General features: G+C 38.4%; 1 protein-coding gene across 1 annotated transcript in view; it reads left to right on the forward strand.

Annotated features, from left to right (window-relative positions):
* Nucleotides 1-19,992, forward strand: part of RNF17 (ring finger protein 17) — a 132,881-nt gene that overhangs the window by 56,203 nt on the left and 56,686 nt on the right. The window contains exons 17-20 of the mRNA XM_006832058.1: nucleotides 3,156-3,309; nucleotides 12,205-12,320; nucleotides 13,680-13,800; nucleotides 16,507-16,627. Coding sequence (XP_006832121.1) covers nucleotides 3,156-3,309; nucleotides 12,205-12,320; nucleotides 13,680-13,800; nucleotides 16,507-16,627 — 512 coding nt within the window. The remainder of the gene's footprint in view (nucleotides 1-3,155; nucleotides 3,310-12,204; nucleotides 12,321-13,679; nucleotides 13,801-16,506; nucleotides 16,628-19,992) is intronic.

Consider the following 19,992-nt stretch of genomic DNA (forward strand, 5'->3'; position numbering starts at 1 on the left):
GGCTGGTAGTTTTGAACCGCTGACCTTAAGGTTCGCAGCCCGATTCGTAACCACTACGCATTTGGTCTCTATTATTTTGTCTCTTCTAACAGTGTCATATAAATGGGGATCCTCCAGTATTTGCCCATTTGCACTGGACTTCTTTTAACTCAGCTTAATGTTTCAACATTCAAAGAGCTCTGGTAGCTTAGTGGTTATGAATCGGGCTGCGAACCTCAAGGTCAGCAGTTCGAAACTACCAGCCGCTCCGCAGGAGAAATATGACGCTCTCTGCTCCCATAAAGATTTACAGCCTCGGAAACCCTGTACAGGGTTGCTATGGGTCGGAACCGACTTGACGGCACTTAACAACAACAATGTTTCAAGATTCAGACATGTTGTTATTGTTGTTAGTGCCATTGAGTTAGTTTCAACTCATAGTGACTCTGTATAGTGTTTATAAGGAGCAGCTGCTGGATTTGAACCACCACCCTTGTAGTTAGCAGTCGATGCTTATCCTGCAGCGCCATATACCACATGTTGCTTACCCATTGTTCTGTTGATGGCACTTGGGTTGTTCCCACTTTTGGGTTATTGTGACAATGTAACGAACATTGTGTGTAAGTTATCTGTTTGAGGCCCTGCTTTCAGATTTTTTGTGTGTATGTCTTGGAATGGAGTGGCTGGCTTATATGGTAATTTTATGTATAACTTTCTAAGGGACCTCCAAACTGTTTTAAACGGCACCACCTCCAGTGTTTTCCATTCCCACCAGCAATAGATGAGGGTTCCAATTTTTTCCTATCTTCTAGTTCACTGTTTATTTTCTGTTTGCCTGATAATAGCCGTCATAGTGTTGAGAAGTTTTATCTTAACAATAATTTTTATTTGCATTTATATAATCACTAATGAGAAGGAGCTCTGGTAGCGTAGTGGTTACGAATCGGGCTGGGAACCGCAAGCTCAGCTGTTCAAAACTACCAGCCGCTCTGCGGGAGAAATATGAAGCTCTCTGCTCCCATAAAGATTTACAGCCTCGGAAACCCTGTACAGGGTCGCTATGAGTCGGAACCGACTCCACAGCACATAACAACAACAATTAGTAATGAAGGAACCCTGGTGGTGCTGTGGGTTAGGCATTGAGCACTAACCACAAAGTTCGTTTTTAAACCCACCAGCTGCTCTCAGAAACTGACTTGATGGCACAAAACAACAGTGCATTTTGAGTATCTTTTCATGTGCTTGTGGGTCATTTGTATGCCTTCTTTGGATGAATATCTGCAAGTCTTTTGCCCATTTTTACTTGGTTGGTTTGTCTATTTTTTAAGTTGTTTGTGTTCCTTATACCACCTGGATACTAAACCCTTGTCAGATACATGATTCCCAGATATTTTCTCCCATTCTGTTTGCTGCCTCTTCACTTTCTGATGAAGTCCTCTGATAAACAAAAATTCTTAATTTTGATGAAGTTCTTGTCTTAGTTACCTGGTCCTGTTGTAAAAGCAGTGCCACAAGTGGGTGGCTTTAATGAAGAAAAACGTATTTTCTCCACGTTCAGGAGGCTACAAGTGCAAATTCATGGCACTTGCTAAAGGCGAAGTCTTGCTCTGTGTGGCTATGGGAGAAGATCCTTCTTTCTTTCCACTTGGTAGCCCCAACATTCCTGAGCTTCCTTGGCGATGTTTACATGGCGTCTGTCTTCCCCCAGTGGTGCTTCTTTCTGTGGTTAATGTGATTATATATATATATGTATATATATCAGAAACAATTAGGTGTAGAATACATGCTGCCCAGATACGACCTCTTAAATTTGGAGTCCTGGTATGGCGCAGTAGGTTAACGTACTGGACTGAGAAGTTGGTTTGAATAGCAAAGTCAGTGGTTGAGGCTCACAGTAGCTCCTCGAAAACCCTATACAGGATTGCTATGAGTCAGAACTGACTCGGTGGCGCTGAACAACACAACAGCTCTTAGGTGTAGGTTATAATCCATTTTGAATTTTTATGTGTGGTCTAAAGTTAAAGTCCGGTTTCATTCATTTGCGTGAGCATCTCTAGTTGTCCCACACCAGTTACTGATGAGACTACTTTCTTCTCATTTCATAGACTTGGCACCCTTGTGGAGAAATCAGTTGAACACACATATATGGGTTTATTTCTGGACTCCCTGTTGTATACCGCTGATTTATATGTGTCTCATTATTACTAGTACTATTTTGGTTTTATTGCGGTAACTTTATATTTTGAAATTAGGAAGTATGAATTTTCTTTCTTCATTTTCATTTTTGCATATTCTGGGTCCCTTGTAGTTTCATATCAATTTGAGGATTGATCTTTTCGTTTCTGCGAAAATGAGTTGCTGGAGATTTGGTAGGGATTACATTAAATCAGTAGACTGCTTTCTCAACGTTTTAAAAACATTAGGTTTTCTAATCCTAATTCTAATGAACATGGAGTGCAGTTCCATTTATTTAGATGTTCTTCCGTTCAGCAATATTTGATAGTTTCCAGTGAGCCGGTATTTCACCTCCGTAGTTACATTACTGCTCTGCTAGGTATTCGATTCTTTTAGACGCTATTGAAAATGGCAGGGTTTTGTTTTGTCTTTTTAATTTTCCTTTTCAGATTCTTCATTACTGGTGTATAGAAACCCAAATTATTTTTATGTGTTGACCTTAAACCCTGTAATTTTGCTGAATTCATATTTTAGCTCTAATAGCTTTATTGTGAATTCTTTGGGAATATATACATGCATACAAAGTATGCATACATTCATATACACACACATATCGTTCGTACACGCATACATATGTGCATGTGTATATATACACATGCATTCATACAGACAGACACACATACATATATGGCGTTCTGATGTGACGCTGTAGGATACGCACTTGCCTACAAGGTTAGTTTAAACTACAAGGTTGGTTGTTCAAACTCAGCAGTCGCTCCTTGGAAACCCTGTACAGGGTCGTTATGAGTTGAAACAACTTGATGGCACTTAGGAGCAACAACAACAACTGTAATAATTATTTAAAATAACCAGTACAATTGATACATTTGTGTGTACTTCTAGTTCTAATATTTAGTAATTTTGTGAATGCCTGTATTGCATTCAGCATTTATAATTTAAGTCGCTATCCTACTACTGTGCTCTGTTCTTTTGTTTCTTAGATAGAGAACCTGGATTTTTTGTTTCTGTTAAAGACAATGGAGGAATTCTATAAAAATGAAGACGGGGAAAATCTGGAAATCCTCTGTCCGGTTCAAGATCAAGCCTGTGTAGCTAAATTTGAAGATGGCATTTGGTACCGAGCTAAAGTCATTGGTAGGAAAGTGTACACTATTTGTACAGGGAAATGTAATGCTTAAATATTACTTTAATTGATATAAATTAAGTCTTGGAAGTAATATGATCTGATCTTAGCATTTTGCTTTGTAGTTTAGAAAGTTAGTGATAATGACAGAAGGTGAACTTCTGACTCCTTAGAATTTGTTTGACGTGACTAACTTAGTAGTAGTAGTGAACCATTAAAAGTCTACTTATAAAGCCAGTAGATGCTACAAAGCAACCAAAGTTTAATTAGTAAAGAATTGATGACCCGTCTCTTTGTATTGACTACTCGTGTTTGTCCCATGTTTGTTGAGCAATAAATCTTTTGTGTCCTATCAGCTATCCTTTTGAATTATTATATTTAGCTTTCTTGGGAATTGCTTACCAAACTTTGCTTAGTATCTTTTTCTGTATTTTCTGTATCCCCCCTTAGTTGTGATTGTTAAGTGCCATTGAGTCAGATCTAATCCATTAGTGATCCTGTCTAGGGTTTCCAGGAGCGCTGGTGAGTTTAATCTGCCGACCTTGTAGTTCAAACCGACCTTGTAGTTCAGTGCTTGTCCTACAACATCACACCAGGACTTCATGTTTCCCTTAGATAATTTAATTCAAATTGAACAATAATGACATAAAAAATAATAATGGCATCGTGGACAGGGAGATGGAATAAAATCAGAAACAATTGTTGTTGCTAAGTACCATCGAGTCCATTTCAACTTTTAAGATAGGCCTCTGAATTCTCTAAGTAGTAGCATTTAGGGAGGGGACAGTTTTTAGGGTGTCTTTTGGAGTTCTTGTAAAAAAAAAAAAACCCATGTGTGATTCACCTGCCCTCTTTCTCTCATTTTCATGGTCCCTTTTGAACTCCACCTTGAAGATCACCCCTGGTTTGGTAAATGGTAGCTTTTATACTTGCTTGTTTGTTTTGTAATGTCTGCTTTGTTTTTTATAATGTTAAATTGTAAAATAATAATAATAATAGTGCTGAAAGGCTTAACACAAACACACACAGAAGAGAGTCTTCCTCTCCCTTTTACTCCCTGTCTCCATTTCTTTTATTTGCCCAGCAGAATTATTCTCAGTTCTTGTAGCTCTTTCTTTCTTTTTTTAAAGTTTTTATTATGAATTATGTGATAGTTTACATGGGAGAACACCAGCTTTACATTCATTCTATCATATTTTGTTTCATTGCAATGTTTACAGAGTCCCCAGCTGCTCCATCTTTCCACATCATCATCTCTGCCTCCATCTCTGGCGTCACTGCTTCTCTGGGTAGTGTCCTGCACTCTGCCCTTCTCCCTTGATGGTCCCAGGGACCTCTGCTTCTGGACTGAAAAATCAACCACTCCCCTCCTTTTGTTACAGAACATCTACCTTTACATTTCTGACCCTCACAGTTAGTCCTGATAGCAATTATTCACTATTGTACCACAAGTGTCCCCATTTCCTTTCATCAGCCAAGTCCCAACAGATTGAAACCACTCAGTGGAGATTCTACCTTCCCCTGTCCCCTCTGGAACTAGTCTCCCTCTTGAAAGCTTGTAAGCCAGTCACTTCTTGCCTTTGTAGTACCCACCCCCACCCCCACCACCCCCATTTTGGGTAGCCAATGTCTAAGTTGCCCATCCCTATCAACCCTGTGTACCAAGGGGGTGGGAGTGATCCTTGCTGTAAAGATTTGTTCCCCCTTTTGGTATGTTGTTATTTCTTCTAAATAATATGTATTATTACCTCAATTGATAGTTCAATTTTAGATATGTCATTGACTTCAGGATTATTTTAGATTTCAACTAGTCCTTTTGTCCTCTCCTTCCCTCAACATACAGCAGAATTACAATTCTTAAACTTTTGATTGTCAGTTGAGTGAAGGTTTACAGAACAGATCATCAGTTTTGAACAGATTGCAATGCACTCTATTTAACATCAGTTACCCCACTTCCTCCTAGTAATGCTTGTTTCCTTTCCACCCTTCTTGTATTAAAATTTTTATTAAGTCATTATTCTGTGGAGTCCTAGTGTGGTGTGTGGGTTAATGCGCTGGACTCCAAAGTCAGTTTGAACCACAAGGTTGGAGGTTCAAGCTTACCAGCTGCTCCTCAGAAACCCTTACAGGGTCACTGTACAGTGGGTCAGAACTGACTCGACAGCATTTAACAACAACAACCTGTAAATATTTTCAGTGTTAAGTTGTAATGTATACTTTGTATAGTTCTACTTTGAATAGTTCTGTTTGGAGTCCTGGGTGTGGCACTATAGGATAAGGACTTGGGCTGCTAACTACAAGGTCAGTAGTTCATAAGACAGTCAAGCATCTTAATATTATTTCCCTTCTTTCACCTATTCAGACTATGTCTCAATCCCTGTATCACAGAGCCCTTTTGTTCCAGGGTTGAGCGTTCATCACTATTTACCTCTGTCCCATTTAGCCCATGCAAGTCTGCCTAAGTGTTCTCCTATCTACCTTGTTCTTCTGTCTGCCTTCCCCTTCTTGTGTATTGCCCACCCCAACACCTGAACTGTGATGTGTTTATCTCCTACCCTGTGCTCTACCGTCCCCTCTTCCCTCCACCCCCAACTCCCACCCCACCCAGTAACCAACGAATAATTTTTCCTTTTTCTTCCTTTTTCGTAAGCTTTTACAATAATAGTCTTAATGCAATATATCTCCTTCAGTGAGTGACTAATTTCACTCAGCATATTGTCCTCAAGGTTCATTCATGTTATGTGGTGGATTACTGCTTCCTTGTTACTCTTCAAGGTAGCATAATACTCCATTGTGTGGATGTACCACAGTTTGTTTATCCATTCTGCCACTGATGGGCACTTGGACTGTCTCCATCTTTTTGCTATTGTGAATAGTGCTGCTATGAACACTGGTGTGCATATAATGTTTGATAAGTTTTTTAAAATGATTTATTTTTCTTTTGTTGTTGAGAATATACTCAGATAGTATATACCAATTCAACAGTTTCCACATGTGTACAGTTCCGTTTCATAGATGACATTCTTCAAGCTGTGCAGCCATTCTCACCTTCCTTTTCTGAGTTGTTACTCCCTCATTCACAGGAACTCACCACCTCCTCGGGTTCCTGTTTAATCTTTCAAGTTGTTGTCACTTTGTCCACAGATAGCTAGGTCTTAAAAGAACACAGTGCTCAAGAAAGATACTCTTTACTAGTTAAGCTAAACTGTTGTTTGGATTTAAGAAAACTCAGGAGATATTTTTAGTTTAAGACAAAGATTATCTCAGGGCAATAGTTTTGGGGTTTATTCAGCCTGTAGAGAATCTAGATTCCATGAAATTTTTCCCTTGTTTGATGAGAATTCGTCTATAGAATATTTGATCAAAATATTTAGTGATGGTAGTCAGGCACCATCAAGTTCTGGTTTCATGGCAAAGGAGGCAGTTGTTCCTAGAGGTAATTAATCATGTATCCATGTCCTCCTCTTTTTCTCCTTCCTCTGTTGCTCCAGATGAACAGAGACCTTGAAAGTCTATTGGCAAGCTCCTAAGACCCCAGCCAGACACTACATATCAAGCTAGGAAGTTGAACAGAACTTAAGTCATTATCGAGTGGGATACCCCATGAAATCATGACTTGCATCCATTTTTAACTTTTGGAAGGGGAAGGTCTGCCAAACTGTTTTACATAGTAACTGCACCATTTTTTCCATGTGAGTCGGACAACTCCAATGTGCACCACCACCACCACAAGTAATACATGAGTGATAAAAGTTCTCCAGCTTCAGCCTTAACTTGCATATGAGCAATCAATGGTCTGTTCCACAGTCTGCCCCTGGCCTTGTTTAGGCTGATGATATGGGGCTTTTCCACCATCTCTTCCCACATATGTAGTCACTTTGATGATTGTGTAGTCCATCTGGTGAGGTCCATGTATATAGTAGTCTTTTATGTTGTTTAAAAAAGGTATTCACTAATACAACCAGAGTATACAAGTGTTTTGACTCACCCTCCTATATAAGGTTAATTGTGACATTTGAAAAGGGTCCCAAATGTTCAGTTGAATAACATTGATCATCTTCTCTCCTGCCTGTGGACTACTGCTAAATTTACCATTCATGTGTGACAAGAGAGATTGTCTGCTCAGTAGGTTACTGCTTCTATTCTATCCTTGACCTTTCATCTGAGTTTGCTTTTGTTAAAACCTTAAAAAAAATTCTGTCAGTCTCTGCAGCTTCTTAAATTAATTTTTACATTATTAATATACTCCCTGCATGGTGTCTCCTTCCCCTTTATCTTTTTTATCTGTTTTGTATGTATGGATATGTTTGTAAGTTTGGGAGTTACTGTAAAGTTTCAAAACTGTGAACAACAGGTAGTTGCACCTGCTGGAAAGTTCAATCGATGTGAGCATAGCCTGGGTGAATTAAATATACACATGACATTTCTTGTTATAGAAATAAAATATTCCCATTGAAATAAAAAAAAAAAAGTATTCACAATGAAGAAGTCATTGGTCTTGCAAAATTCTGTCATAAGATCTCCAGCATTTTTTCTATCACCAAGGCCATATTCTCCATGCACAGAGCCTATCTTTTTTCTTCCAGCCTTTGTATTTCTATCACCTGTAATTATCATTACATCTTGATTGCGGTTTGATCAATTTCAGACTGAAAAAGTTGTTGTTGTTGTTGTTGTTAGGTGCCATCGAGTCAGCACTGACTCATATCGACCTTATGCATAGCAGAACAAAACAATGTCCAATCCTGTGCCGCCTTCACTACTGTTGCCACACTTTAGTCCATCGATGCTGCCACCTGGCCAGTCCATCTTGTTGGGGGTCTTCCTCTTTTTCTCTGACCCTCCATCTTACCAAACATGATATCCTTCTCCAGTGACTGTTCCCTCCTGCCAATATGTCCAAAGTATGAGAGGCGAAGTTTGGCCATCTTGGCCTCCAAGGAGCACTCTGGCTGCACTTCTTCCAAAACAGATCTATTAGTTCTTTTGGCAGTCCATGGCACTTTTAGTATTCTCCTCCAACACCATAATTCAAAGGCATCAATTCTTCTGTGTTCTTCCTTATTGACTGTCCAGCTTTCGCATGCATATGAGGTTATTGAGAGGTTATTGAAAATACCATGGCTTGGGTCAGGCGCACCTTAGTCCTCAAGCTGACATCTTTTCTCTTCAACGCTTTAAAAAGTTCCTGTACAGCAGATTTGCCTAATGCAATACGTCATCTGATTTCTTGACTTCTGCTTCCGTGAGTGTTGCTCCAAGAATGAAGTCCTTGACAACTTCAATCTTTTCTCCATTGATAAGAATGTTGTTTATTGGTCCAGTGGTGAGGATTTTTGTTTTCTTGACATTGAAATGTAATCCATATCGAAGGCTGTGCTCTTTGATCTTCATCAGTAAATATTTTAAGTCTTCTTCACTTTTCAACAAGCAAGGTTGTATCATCGGCATATCGCAGGTTGTTAATGAGTCTTCCTCCAATCCTGATGCCACGTTTTTGTTCATAGAACCCAGCTTCTCGGATTATTTGCTCAGCATACAGGTTGAATAAGTATGGTGAAAGAATACAACCTTGTTGCACACCTTTCTTAATTTTTAACCATTCAGTGTTCCCATGTTCTGTTCGAACAATTGTTTCTTGGTCCAGGTACAGAATTGTTAGAATTCTTGAATTTCATCTTCACTGGCTTCAGTGGCTGGTGTGTAAATTGAAATAATAATATCTGATCTGTGTTGTAGGTGTATGGATAGTGTCCGTTTTAGACAGTATTATGCTTCAAGATAGGACTTGAGATGTTGCTTTTGATGATAAAAGCAATGCTATTTCTCTTCAATTTTTCTTTACCAGCTTAGTGGACCATTAGATTGTCATATTCAAAATGGCCAGTACCAGTCCTTTTCAGGCCTCGTAGTATAGTGGATTATGAGCTGGATTGCCAACCAAAAGGTCAGCAGTTTGTATCTACCAGCCACTCCCTGGGGCAAAGATAAGGTTTTCTGCTCCCATAGAGACTTAGAAGCCCTATACAAGTTGTTATAAGTTGGAACTGATTTCAGGTCACACAGCCACCACCACCAGTTCTTATGATACCGATCGTTATGTGTTCCATTTCATTTTTGAGAACTTTCAGTTTTCCTAGATTCCTACTTTGTATATTCCATGTCCTGATTATTAGTGGATATTTACAAGTTGCTTCTCCTTGATGTAAGTTATGCCTCATCAGCAAATGAAGGTCCTGAAAGCTTTACTCCTACCACATCATTACAGTCAACTCTACTTTGAGGAGGCAGCTCTTACCTGGTCGTGTTTTGAGTGCCTTTCAACCTGAGGGGCTCATCTCTCAGTAGTATATCTGACAGTATTCTGGTGTTATATTTTCAATAACCTCATATGTGTTGGAAAGTGGGACAGTGAATAAGAAAGACCATAGAAGAATTGATGCTTTTGAGTTATGATATTGGAGGAGAATATTGAAGGTGCCGTGGGTGGGCTGCCAAAAGCACCAGCAGATCTGTGTTGGAAGGAGTGCAGCCAGAGTGCTCCTTGGAGGCCAAATGGCTAAACTTCCATCTCATACTTCGGACATATTGTCAGGGACCAGTCGCTGGAGAAGGATATCAAGTTTGGTAAGGTGGAAGGTCAGAGAAAAAGAGGAAAACCCCAAGCAAGATGGATTGGCAAAGTGGCAGCATCAGTGGTGTCAAGCCTGGCACAATTGTGAGGTTGGCCCAGGATCGGTCAGTGTTTGGTTCTGTTGTACATAAGGTCGCTAGGAGTTGGTGCTGACTCGATGGCACCTAACCACAACAACAACATTCATGTTTCAATATTCAATAATCTGACAGTATTCCACTGCTATTCATAACATTTTCAATGTGTAAACATTCAGAAGTACTGTGTCTCTCCTTCTTCTTAGTCTGTGTTAGTCTGGAGTCTCAGCTGAAGCCTGTCCAGCATGAGTGACCTTGCTGTTACTTATCATACTGGTGCCATAGCTTCCTGCACCACAGCAACATGCACGCTGCCACAGTACAACAAAGTGACAGATGACTGGTGGTGGTAGTGATGGTGGCTGTGTGCCGGGGAGTCGGTTCCGACTCATAGCGACCCTGTGAATCCTTACGGGAGCAGAAAACCTCATCTTTATTGTGGGGAACAGCTGGTAGATTCGAACTGCTGACCCTGAGGTTAGCAGCCCAATCGTAACCACTATGCTACCAGAGCTCCTGGGATTAGAACTCTTTAAAAAACAATTGGATATAGATGTGGTACTGGTGTTGTTAAGTGCCCCTGCATAGGGTTTCCAAGGAGCAACTGGTGAGCTTGAACCACCAAGCTTGTAGTTCAAATGGCTTTGCAGTCTGGTGCATTAACTCACAGCACCACACCAGGACATAGGTGGATTTATTTCTGGACTCTGTTCTAGGACTCTATATCTATCCCTATACCACTACCACACTGTTTTGATATCTGTGGATTTTTAATAGCTTGTTTGGACATCTGAAATGTGAGTTTTCCTGGGTTTTGTTCTTTTTTGAAGGTAAATAAATTTTGAGTCTGTCCATGTTTCCTGTCCCTGCCCTCTCTACTTGACTGACAATTGGAGTCAAGAATGTATTTTAAATTTTATTCCACATCCACTTATTTATCTATTTGCTAATTTGTTTAAAATACTACCTTCATTCAGAGACTTAAAAAAGGTAAAAATCAAGAGGCATTGATGCAGTTGAGAATATCCACATAGCTATAGGGATTCCAGTGCATGTGGGGAGAGCTTCCCTACCTTCTGCCCTTACACCCAAACACGTGGCTTTTCAGTTATTGCAGATGTACACAATAAGAGGGTCTGAGTTGCATGAAGTTTTGTCTTGAGTACCGTTCTACCTGATTTCACATTTGCCAAGAAATAAGGAGAAGGCTTGTATTTCCTCCCCACTTCCTGATGTGGTGCTGTGGGATAAAACACTGGATTACAACGTCATTTTGAACCACAGGCTTGCCAGCTCTAACTCACCAGCCACTCCTTGGGAACCATATACAGGTTCACTGTGAGTTGATACTGACTCAATGGCACTTAACAACATCAGCAACATTGAAGTGACGCAATGATGTCAATCTTTACATTTGAAAATGTTGGCAACCAATCCAGTAGCACTGTATATGGAAGTGTTGAGAAAGGCTAATGGCGATTTTGTGTATTCTCTCTGAACCTTCCAGAGGTATCTCTGGTATTAGCTTTTATATTATAGAAGTGAGATTGACAGAGAAGCATGTCTGCTTGTTCTTTGCAATATATCCAAAAATAGCATTAAAAAAAAAAATGTCAGTTGGATATTGTTACATGAATGAATCTATAGTTTGATTATTGAATATTTTGCTTTGTTTGATTACCTATGTTGACTAACAGACAATAAATGCTTACTTTGTGCCAGATGCTTTGCAAAGTCTTTTAAGTGATCCTCAGAAAAGTCTTACTGACATTAGAGTCTGTTGTTATACCCATTTTGACAAGTGAAGTAATGAGACTTAGAGACAAGTAGCTTGCTCAGGATATTGGGTTCTGCTTAGGGGACACATAGCGTTTCAATGAGTCACTGTCACTCAAAGAGTCATTCTTAATTTTTAAACTATACCACATGCTATTTGATAGCGGTCGTTTTAATTCTGATTGTGACCTTTAGATAGTTTAAAACTGAATGTCAGTTCTTATTCTACCTACTCTGAACAGCCATGTGTTGTGGATGATTTTTGAGCATTCGAAATGTTTTCTACATTTAAAAAAAAAATCATGTTTGTATGTTTAACATTAAAGTATCTAATCTAGCTGGCTGTAGAACAGTTTAAATTTTGCTAGATAATTACTTCTTTCCCAAGTTTATCATTTCTAATTTCATAATTTTTGAAGGATTGCCTGGGCATCGAGAAGTTGAAGTTAAATATGTTGACTTTGGAAATACTGCAAAAATAACACTTAAAGAGATGCGTAAAATCAAGGATGAGTTTCTGAATCCTCCAGAGAAGGTAACCTACTTAGTATTTGTTCTACAGTTAGTAAATTAGCATAAATAGGGCTTTTTTTTTTTAAGTTTTCACCATAGAAATGTTCTGTTGACCATCATTTTATAAATATATAGATATGCTAAAACTACCATTTAAGAAATAATACTGTATGTCTTAACAAATAAGTATGAATTTTAAATACTTTAAATATTTGTATTTCTGTCTTTATAAGTACTTACTGGTATGCCACTTTTAAGATGTCATTTTGCAGTAGAAATGCAATGTGTTAATGGTTTTATGTTATGATATATTGAGTGATAAAGCTGCATCTCAGAAGTACTTTTACTGTGATCCCACGTATGTTTTGTTATTGTTGTTGTTGTAAGTGCTGTCAAGTCAGTTCCAACCCATAGTGACCCTGTATAGGGTTTCCAAGGAGTGGCTGGTGGGTTTGAACTGCTGACCTTGCTTGCAGTTTAAACTGACCTTGCAGTCCAGTGCATTATCCTGAGCACCTCACCAGAACTCCCACTTATGTTTAAATATATGTAATGTTGATGTCATTGTTAAGTGCCATCAAGTTGGTTCTGATTCATAGCGACCCTGTATTGGGTTTTTGAGGAGCAGCTGGTTGGTTTGAACTGCTGACCTTGCAGTTAGCAGTCCAGTGCTTATGTTACAGTACCATACCAGGACTCCAAGTATACGAAATATATGTGTACAAAAAGAAAGAAGTCTTGAAAAATATGTAAAAATATTTTATCTTGGGGGATTCCAAGAGAAAAGAAACTTACTCTGTAATTATATGATTTTGTGTTATTGGCATTGTTATTAGCTATTTTCATTTCAAAAAATAAATATTACCAAAAATCTTGAAAACTCAACTGACTATAAAGAGGGGAGTCAGTCAGAACAATTCAGTTATTCATTTTTTTATATATATACTTTAAAGAGTATATATTCATGTCTTCTATATATGTAATAATTATGAATTCAGCTAATATACACAAATGTGCATCAAAAAGTTAATAGAAAATTGCCATTATCTCCAAATTCCATATTTGCATGAATTTTTTATGTACCCTAGTACATTGTATAGTACACTTTTGTTTAGCAGTGTATCAGAAGATATTTGTAATTATTTTAATGGATGCTCATAATTTCATCACAATAATTATAAGCCATTCAACTAAATATTCTACTGTCTCCAATAATTTGCATTTCTAAAGACTATGATGAATACTTTTGTAAATTTATTTACTAATACTATAAACATATTCAGGCACAAATTATTGTTTTATACAGACAGGTAAAATTTTATTTTAATCCTAAAACAGTTAGAAATAAACTATATTAATGGTGGAATTTTGTGTGACACAGGCAATTCGATGTAAGCTGGCCTATATTGAACCATGTAAAAAGACAATGCAGTGGTCTAAAGAAGCTAAAGAAAAATTTGAAGAAAAGACTCAAGATAAATTTATGACATGTTCAGTCATTAGTAAGCTCACTCCATTTGTATTTGTTGTTACATAATCATGCATATAATCAAGTGTAAGGATATATCATGATGCAATACTGCGCATGTCTTAGAATGAGTTTGATGTGTCATCAGTAGTAGTAGTGAAAGATAAACATTTATTGAAAATTGTTCATTGCTGTAAAGTTGTTTCTAACTCTTCAGGACCCTGTGTAGGGTTCCCAAGGAGTGGCTGATGGGTTTGAACTGCTGACCTTGCGGTTGGCAGTCCAGTGCTTATCCTACAGCACCACACTCCAAATCATGCCTTGTGCAGACTCTGCGTCTGAAGTCAGCACATAAAAGCAAAAATTACCATTAAAGGTCAAGTCACCCTGGACGGAAGCTCTTAAAAGTGAAAAAGCCGGGAATTGGCTTCTTTTGTTTCTGTTTGCAATTTTTCTGAGACTCTTAACTTTGGTGCCATGGAGGTTAAAGGTGAATTTGCAGAAGAGATAGGGGAGATACAGGATATAACTAGTAAATAGCTTTAGTTTATTGCTTGTTTTTGGTTAATTTTAATTAAGCAAATTCAACTGTAGGATCTTAGCATAATTTGGGGGGAAAAGTATGCATGTTTTTTAACAGTTTGGGTCCAAAGCACAGGCTGACCACTAATCTACAATTTTTTGTAATCCAACAATTTCTGTAAATCAGATGTTTAATGGCAAATCCTGATTTGAGTTGACATGAGTTTATGTAGTGTTTATGTCTTTTAAAATGAATATTCATACATGTCTACTTCAGGATAATCATGTTTGTGGGATCTTGCTCCAGACTCTGATGGTATTACAAAATATGTGGTATATATATTGTGTAGTTCTTAATGTGAAGAATTCTGATTTTTGAACACGTCTGTCCTCGAGTCTCAGTAGGGAGATTGGGAATCCGTTTTTCATCTAATGTTTAATCAAACAAATCAGGTCCAAAGCTGTAGAAAGCACTAGCTATGTTTGACTTAATGAGTACTGTTGAGTGCCATAGTGTCAGTTCCAACTCAGAGCAACCCTGTATAGGGTTTCCAAGGAGTAGCTAGTGAGTTTAAACTGCTGCACCACACCAGAAGCTAATGAGTATTAGAGTAAAATATACAAAAACATGTTTATTTAGGATATGAAATCGTTCTATTGAAAATAAATGTGATTAAAGAATCTGTATACCTAGTCTATAGAATTTTTATATCTGTTTTCTCTGAAATGAACAATTAACGATTTAGTCCTGGAGGCTGTCTGCTCCCATAAAGATTTGTAGTCTTGGAAACCCTATGGGACAGTTCATCTCTGTCCTGTATGGTCGCTGAGGTGGAATCAACTCAACAGCATTGGATTAGTCATTCAGCGGTTCTAACCAGTAATTTTGAGCAGAGTTTAACATAGATAATTCTACTTACCAACTTGCCTTTTGACAGTTTGTTGTGGTTTTAGTTTTGTTTTGTTTAGCATCCCTCTTGAGTATCCTCCCATGGATACCTCATGACTCCTTCCTTGGAGATCTTTTCTTGGCCCCCTTTTTTTCTCACTTGTTTATTATACTAATACCATTTACATATTAGACATACCATAGTTATTGACCAAGATAATGTTGTTTAACAGGTGTGACCAAAGATACTGTTCCCCATCCAATGATTAGATTGGGAATTCAAGAAATTTATAATAAGATAAATGAGCACAGATGAGAATGAAAGCTTCCCATTTATATGAATTTTTAGCTTCGAAGTAAGGGAGATTTATATTTTTTAATTTCGAGGACAGCAGGGAAGATGGTTAAGGTACAGGACACAAGGAAAACTGGCTTTATTAGAATAAAGAACCTGATATGAATGGGAAGTGTGAACCAAATAACTAAAAGGAACACAAGCAATGGAAAGTAAGGAGATGGCCTGGGTTATATATAATGTTACTGTTTATCTTATGTAGAATCACCATTCTGACTAACAACTTTTATCTCCCTATTGCAGGGGTGGGGAACCTATTCCTGCCAAGGGCCATATTGATATTTATAATGTCACAATATAGATTTATGTGATTATGAAAAAAGTTCTTAGATTTATTGAATTTCAGTCCTACCTGCGGTTGCCTTGGTAGGGCCAGACCAACTATCTTGTAGGCCCTTGGGCTGGGTGTTTCCCATCCCTGCCCTATTGGATAGAAAGTATAGGCATTTACTGTATAAATTATTCTATCATCTATTTACACCTCAGCAGATTATCAGTACCCTCAGTCTTATCTAATAAATAATTTGTTTCCTAAAAGAAATAAAAAATTAAGTACTGTTTGTCCTTAAAAATGAAAGGGTAAAAAACTGCAGTTAATTGAAGGTCCTAGTTTTATTTCATTTTCACTTTGTGCCAATCTGATAAAAGCTCTCAGCTTTCTCATATCACTTCTTTTGTTCTCCTGGAACTCGGTTGGATCCTTAAAATACATCAAAATCATGATAGAAAACTTTTTTCAATAAGCATATTTGTTTTTATATTTTTTGTAATTTAAAAGGTTTTTAAACTGCTTTTGGCTCATTACTGAAACTGATGACACACAGTAACCTAAAGTGAATTTTTTGTTAATTTTTATAATGAGAAACCTTTTGTAGGCACCGTGATAGATACTAAGTTTAATGTTTTGAACACCTCATTTAGTCATTTGTCAGTATACTTGTTTCCTTTCCCAACTAATCTGAATGATTTTACAGAAATTCTGGAAGATAATGTACTCTTAATAGAGCTTTTTGATTCCCTTGGTACTCCTGGAATGACTCCTGCTAGTATTAATGACCAGCTAGTCAAAGAAGGTTTAGCATCCTATGAAGTAGGGTAAGTAGACTTGGGTTTTTATTGTTAATAGTAATATTTTACTGTTGCTTACCATAATTTTTTTTAATGTTTTATTGTGAATTATGTGATAGTTTACATGGGAGAACATTAGCTTTACATTCATCCTATTGTATATCGCTTCATTGCCATGGTTACAATCCCCTCCATGCATCATCAACCAACCACAAAGTATACCCTGCATGCCTGCCCCCTGGTCATTGGCATACAGCCCCTCTCCCTCTCTGGGTCTAACGTCCGCAGCCGCACCATCTCTCCACATCATCTTCTCTGCCGCCATGTCAGACGTCACTGCTTCTCTGGGTAGGGTCTCGCTCTCGGATCTTCTCCCTTGATGGTCCCAGGGACTTCCGCTTCTGGACTGCAAAGTCAACCATGCTTCTTTTGCTACAAAACATCCACCTTTACATTTCCAACCCTCACAATCAGTCCTGATAACAATTATTCACTATTGTACCACAGGAGACCTATCTACATTTCCTTTCATCAGCCCAGCCTAGACAGATTGGACACTACTCACTGGAGATTCTGTCTTCCTCCATGCCCTCTGGATCTAGATTCCCTCTTGAAAGATTGTAAACCAGTCACTTCTTGCCTTTGTAGTGCCCCATTTTTCATAGCCAGTGTCCAAGTTGCCCATCCCAGTCTACTCTGTGTGTGGAGGGGGTGGGAATGATCCTTGCTGTAAAGATTTGTTCCCTCTTTTGAGCTACTGCACCCATAGGTGTAGGTCAAGTTCATCAAATTGTATCAGATTACTCTTTTTTTGTTCCTCTTCTTTCTTCTTCTAGTTGAGCTCGATCATCCAGTCATTGAAGCCAGGTCAAGTGGGTATTACCTGCAAGTGTGGGTGTTTTTGTGCATATGTCCTCTCTTATCAGCTGGACGCTTCACTCTCCACTCTAGTCCTCTATGGCTATTTCACTGACTCTGGGCCCAAGAGTCCCCAGGTCTTGCCACACTGCTGGCCAACCAGGTCTCCACCCGGGTTCACAGGAATCTATTGGACATTGTAGGGCTTAGCTCACAGCTTCATTGCTGTTTTTCCCTCACTTCCCATTATCGGTGATGAAAGTGGTCATCAATCAGAGCGTGTATTCCCATTGAGTTTTAGTCTTGGAAGGGGGTTTGCTCTGAAGGGACCCGACCACTTACCTTGATGTCTCCTGGGTGAACTACTTGCTTGTTCTTGTAGTAATCAGTCATTCTGCCTATATTGTTTTATATTTTTCCTGTCTGTCTTTCTTTCAAGAATACCTTCTGTTCTTCTAGCCACTCCAGGCTAGTCTGCTTGTCCTTTCAAGTGGAAATTTCCCTCTGAAGATTCTGGATGCTGCTCAGGATTCCACCTATAGTCTTATCTAATATAGAGGCTCCACAGAAAGCCTCCTTCACTGGGCACGTTGTAGCCCCATTTTAGGTATTCCAGTCAGTTATAGGCAGAAGACAGACTTTCGAGCTTTCTATGGTGATATTTCTGGCTATTCCGTTCTCTCCTCCTCCAGTGTCTGTCTATTTTATAATAAAATGCAAGGAAAACCAAGATTCAAAAGACAGCATCTTAACATTATTTCCCACCTTTTCCCCATTCCAATCATGTCTCAATCCCTGTATCCCCAGAGCCCTGTTGTTCCAAGGTGTACATACATCATTATTTAGCTCTGTCCCACTTAGCCCATGCAAACCTGCCGAATTGTTTTCCCATCCACTTTGCTCTTCCATTCCCCTCCCCCTTCTTGTATATTGCCCCCCTCCCTAGCACACAAACTATCCTGTGTCTATTCCCTACCCTGTGCTCTACCTTCCCCTCCCTCCCCTCACCACCACATCCCAGTAGCCAGCAAAGTATCCACCCCCACTTTAGTGTAGGTTCTTTTTCTTACTCTTAACATTAGTGGTCCTGTGCAGTATTTCTCCGTTTGTGACTAATTTCACTCAACATAATGTTCTCAAGGTTCATCCATGTTATATGGTGGCTTGCAGCCTCTTTGTTATTCTTCAAAATAGCATAATATTCCATTGTGTGTATGTACTACAGCTTGTTTATCCATTCTTCAGTTGATGGGCACTTTGTCTCCATCTTTTTGCTATTGTAAATAGTGCTGCTGTGAACATTGGTGTGCATATATCTACTCGTGTTATGGCTTGTATTTCTTGTGGGTAAATACCAAGTAGATGAATTGCTGGATCATAAGGTATTTCTATTTCCAACCTTCTGAGGAAGCGTCATATTGCTTTCCATAGAGGTTAGACCATTTTGCAGTCCCACCAGCAATGCAGGAGCGTCCCAGTCTCTCCACATCCCTGCCAGCATTTATTGTCCTCTACTTTTTTGATCTTTGCTGTTGTTGCTGGTGTGAGATGATATCTCATTGGTGTTTTGATCTGCAGGTTCTTGTCCTGTTGATTGTTTCTATAGTTTTTCTGTTTTCTATCTCATTTATTTCTACTCTAATCTTTATTATTTCTTTTCTTTTGGTGGCTGTAGATTCCCTCTGTTGGTCTGTTTTGTTGTAGATGCTGTGTTAATGTGTTAATTTTGGTTCTTTCTTATTTTGGGATGTGTGTGTTTATTGCAATAAATTGTCCTCTCAGAACTGCTTTCTCCATGTCCCCAAAATTTTGGTATGTTATGTTTTTGTTCTCATTTATTTCTAGGAACTTTGTGAATTCATGTTTAATTTCTTCTACTACCCAGTCACTTTTCAGCAGGATGTTATTCAGTTTCCATGTAATTGGCTTTATTTTTTTGGTCTTCCTATTGTTGATTTCTAACTTGATAGCATTGTGGTCTGAGAAGATGCTTTGTAGTATTTTATTATTTGTAAATTTGTGAAGATTTGTTTTGTGGCCTAAGACATGGTTTACTCTAGAGAATGTTCCATGTGCACTGGGAAAGAATTTGTATTGTGCTGTTTTTGGGTTAAATGCTCTGTACACATCTATGAGGTCCAGTTGGCTGACTGTGTTATTTCATTGTTCTGTGTCTTTGTCAAGTTTCTTTCTGGTTGTTCTTTCCATTTTTGAAAGTGGTGTATTAAAATCACCAACTAATGTAGATTCATCTATTTCTTTCTTCAGATCTATTAGAGTTTGCTTTATTCATTTAGGAGCTCTTTTATTGGGAGCATAGATATTTATTATGGTTATGTCATCTTGTTCAATTGTCCCCTTAATCATGTGATAATGTCCATCTTTATCTATTATGCTTGTTTTTTCCTTAAAGCTTATTTTATCAGAGATTAGTACTGCCACTCCTGTTTGTCTTTTATTGCAATTAGCTTGGTATGTTTTTTTTCCCCATCCTTTGACTTTTAATCTGTTTTTGTCTCTGTGTGTGAGATGTG

Source organism: Chrysochloris asiatica, unplaced genomic scaffold (genome assembly GCF_000296735.1).
Source record: "Chrysochloris asiatica unplaced genomic scaffold, ChrAsi1.0 scaffold00005, whole genome shotgun sequence".
In the NCBI taxonomy this organism is placed as follows: domain Eukaryota; kingdom Metazoa; phylum Chordata; class Mammalia; order Afrosoricida; family Chrysochloridae; genus Chrysochloris; species Chrysochloris asiatica.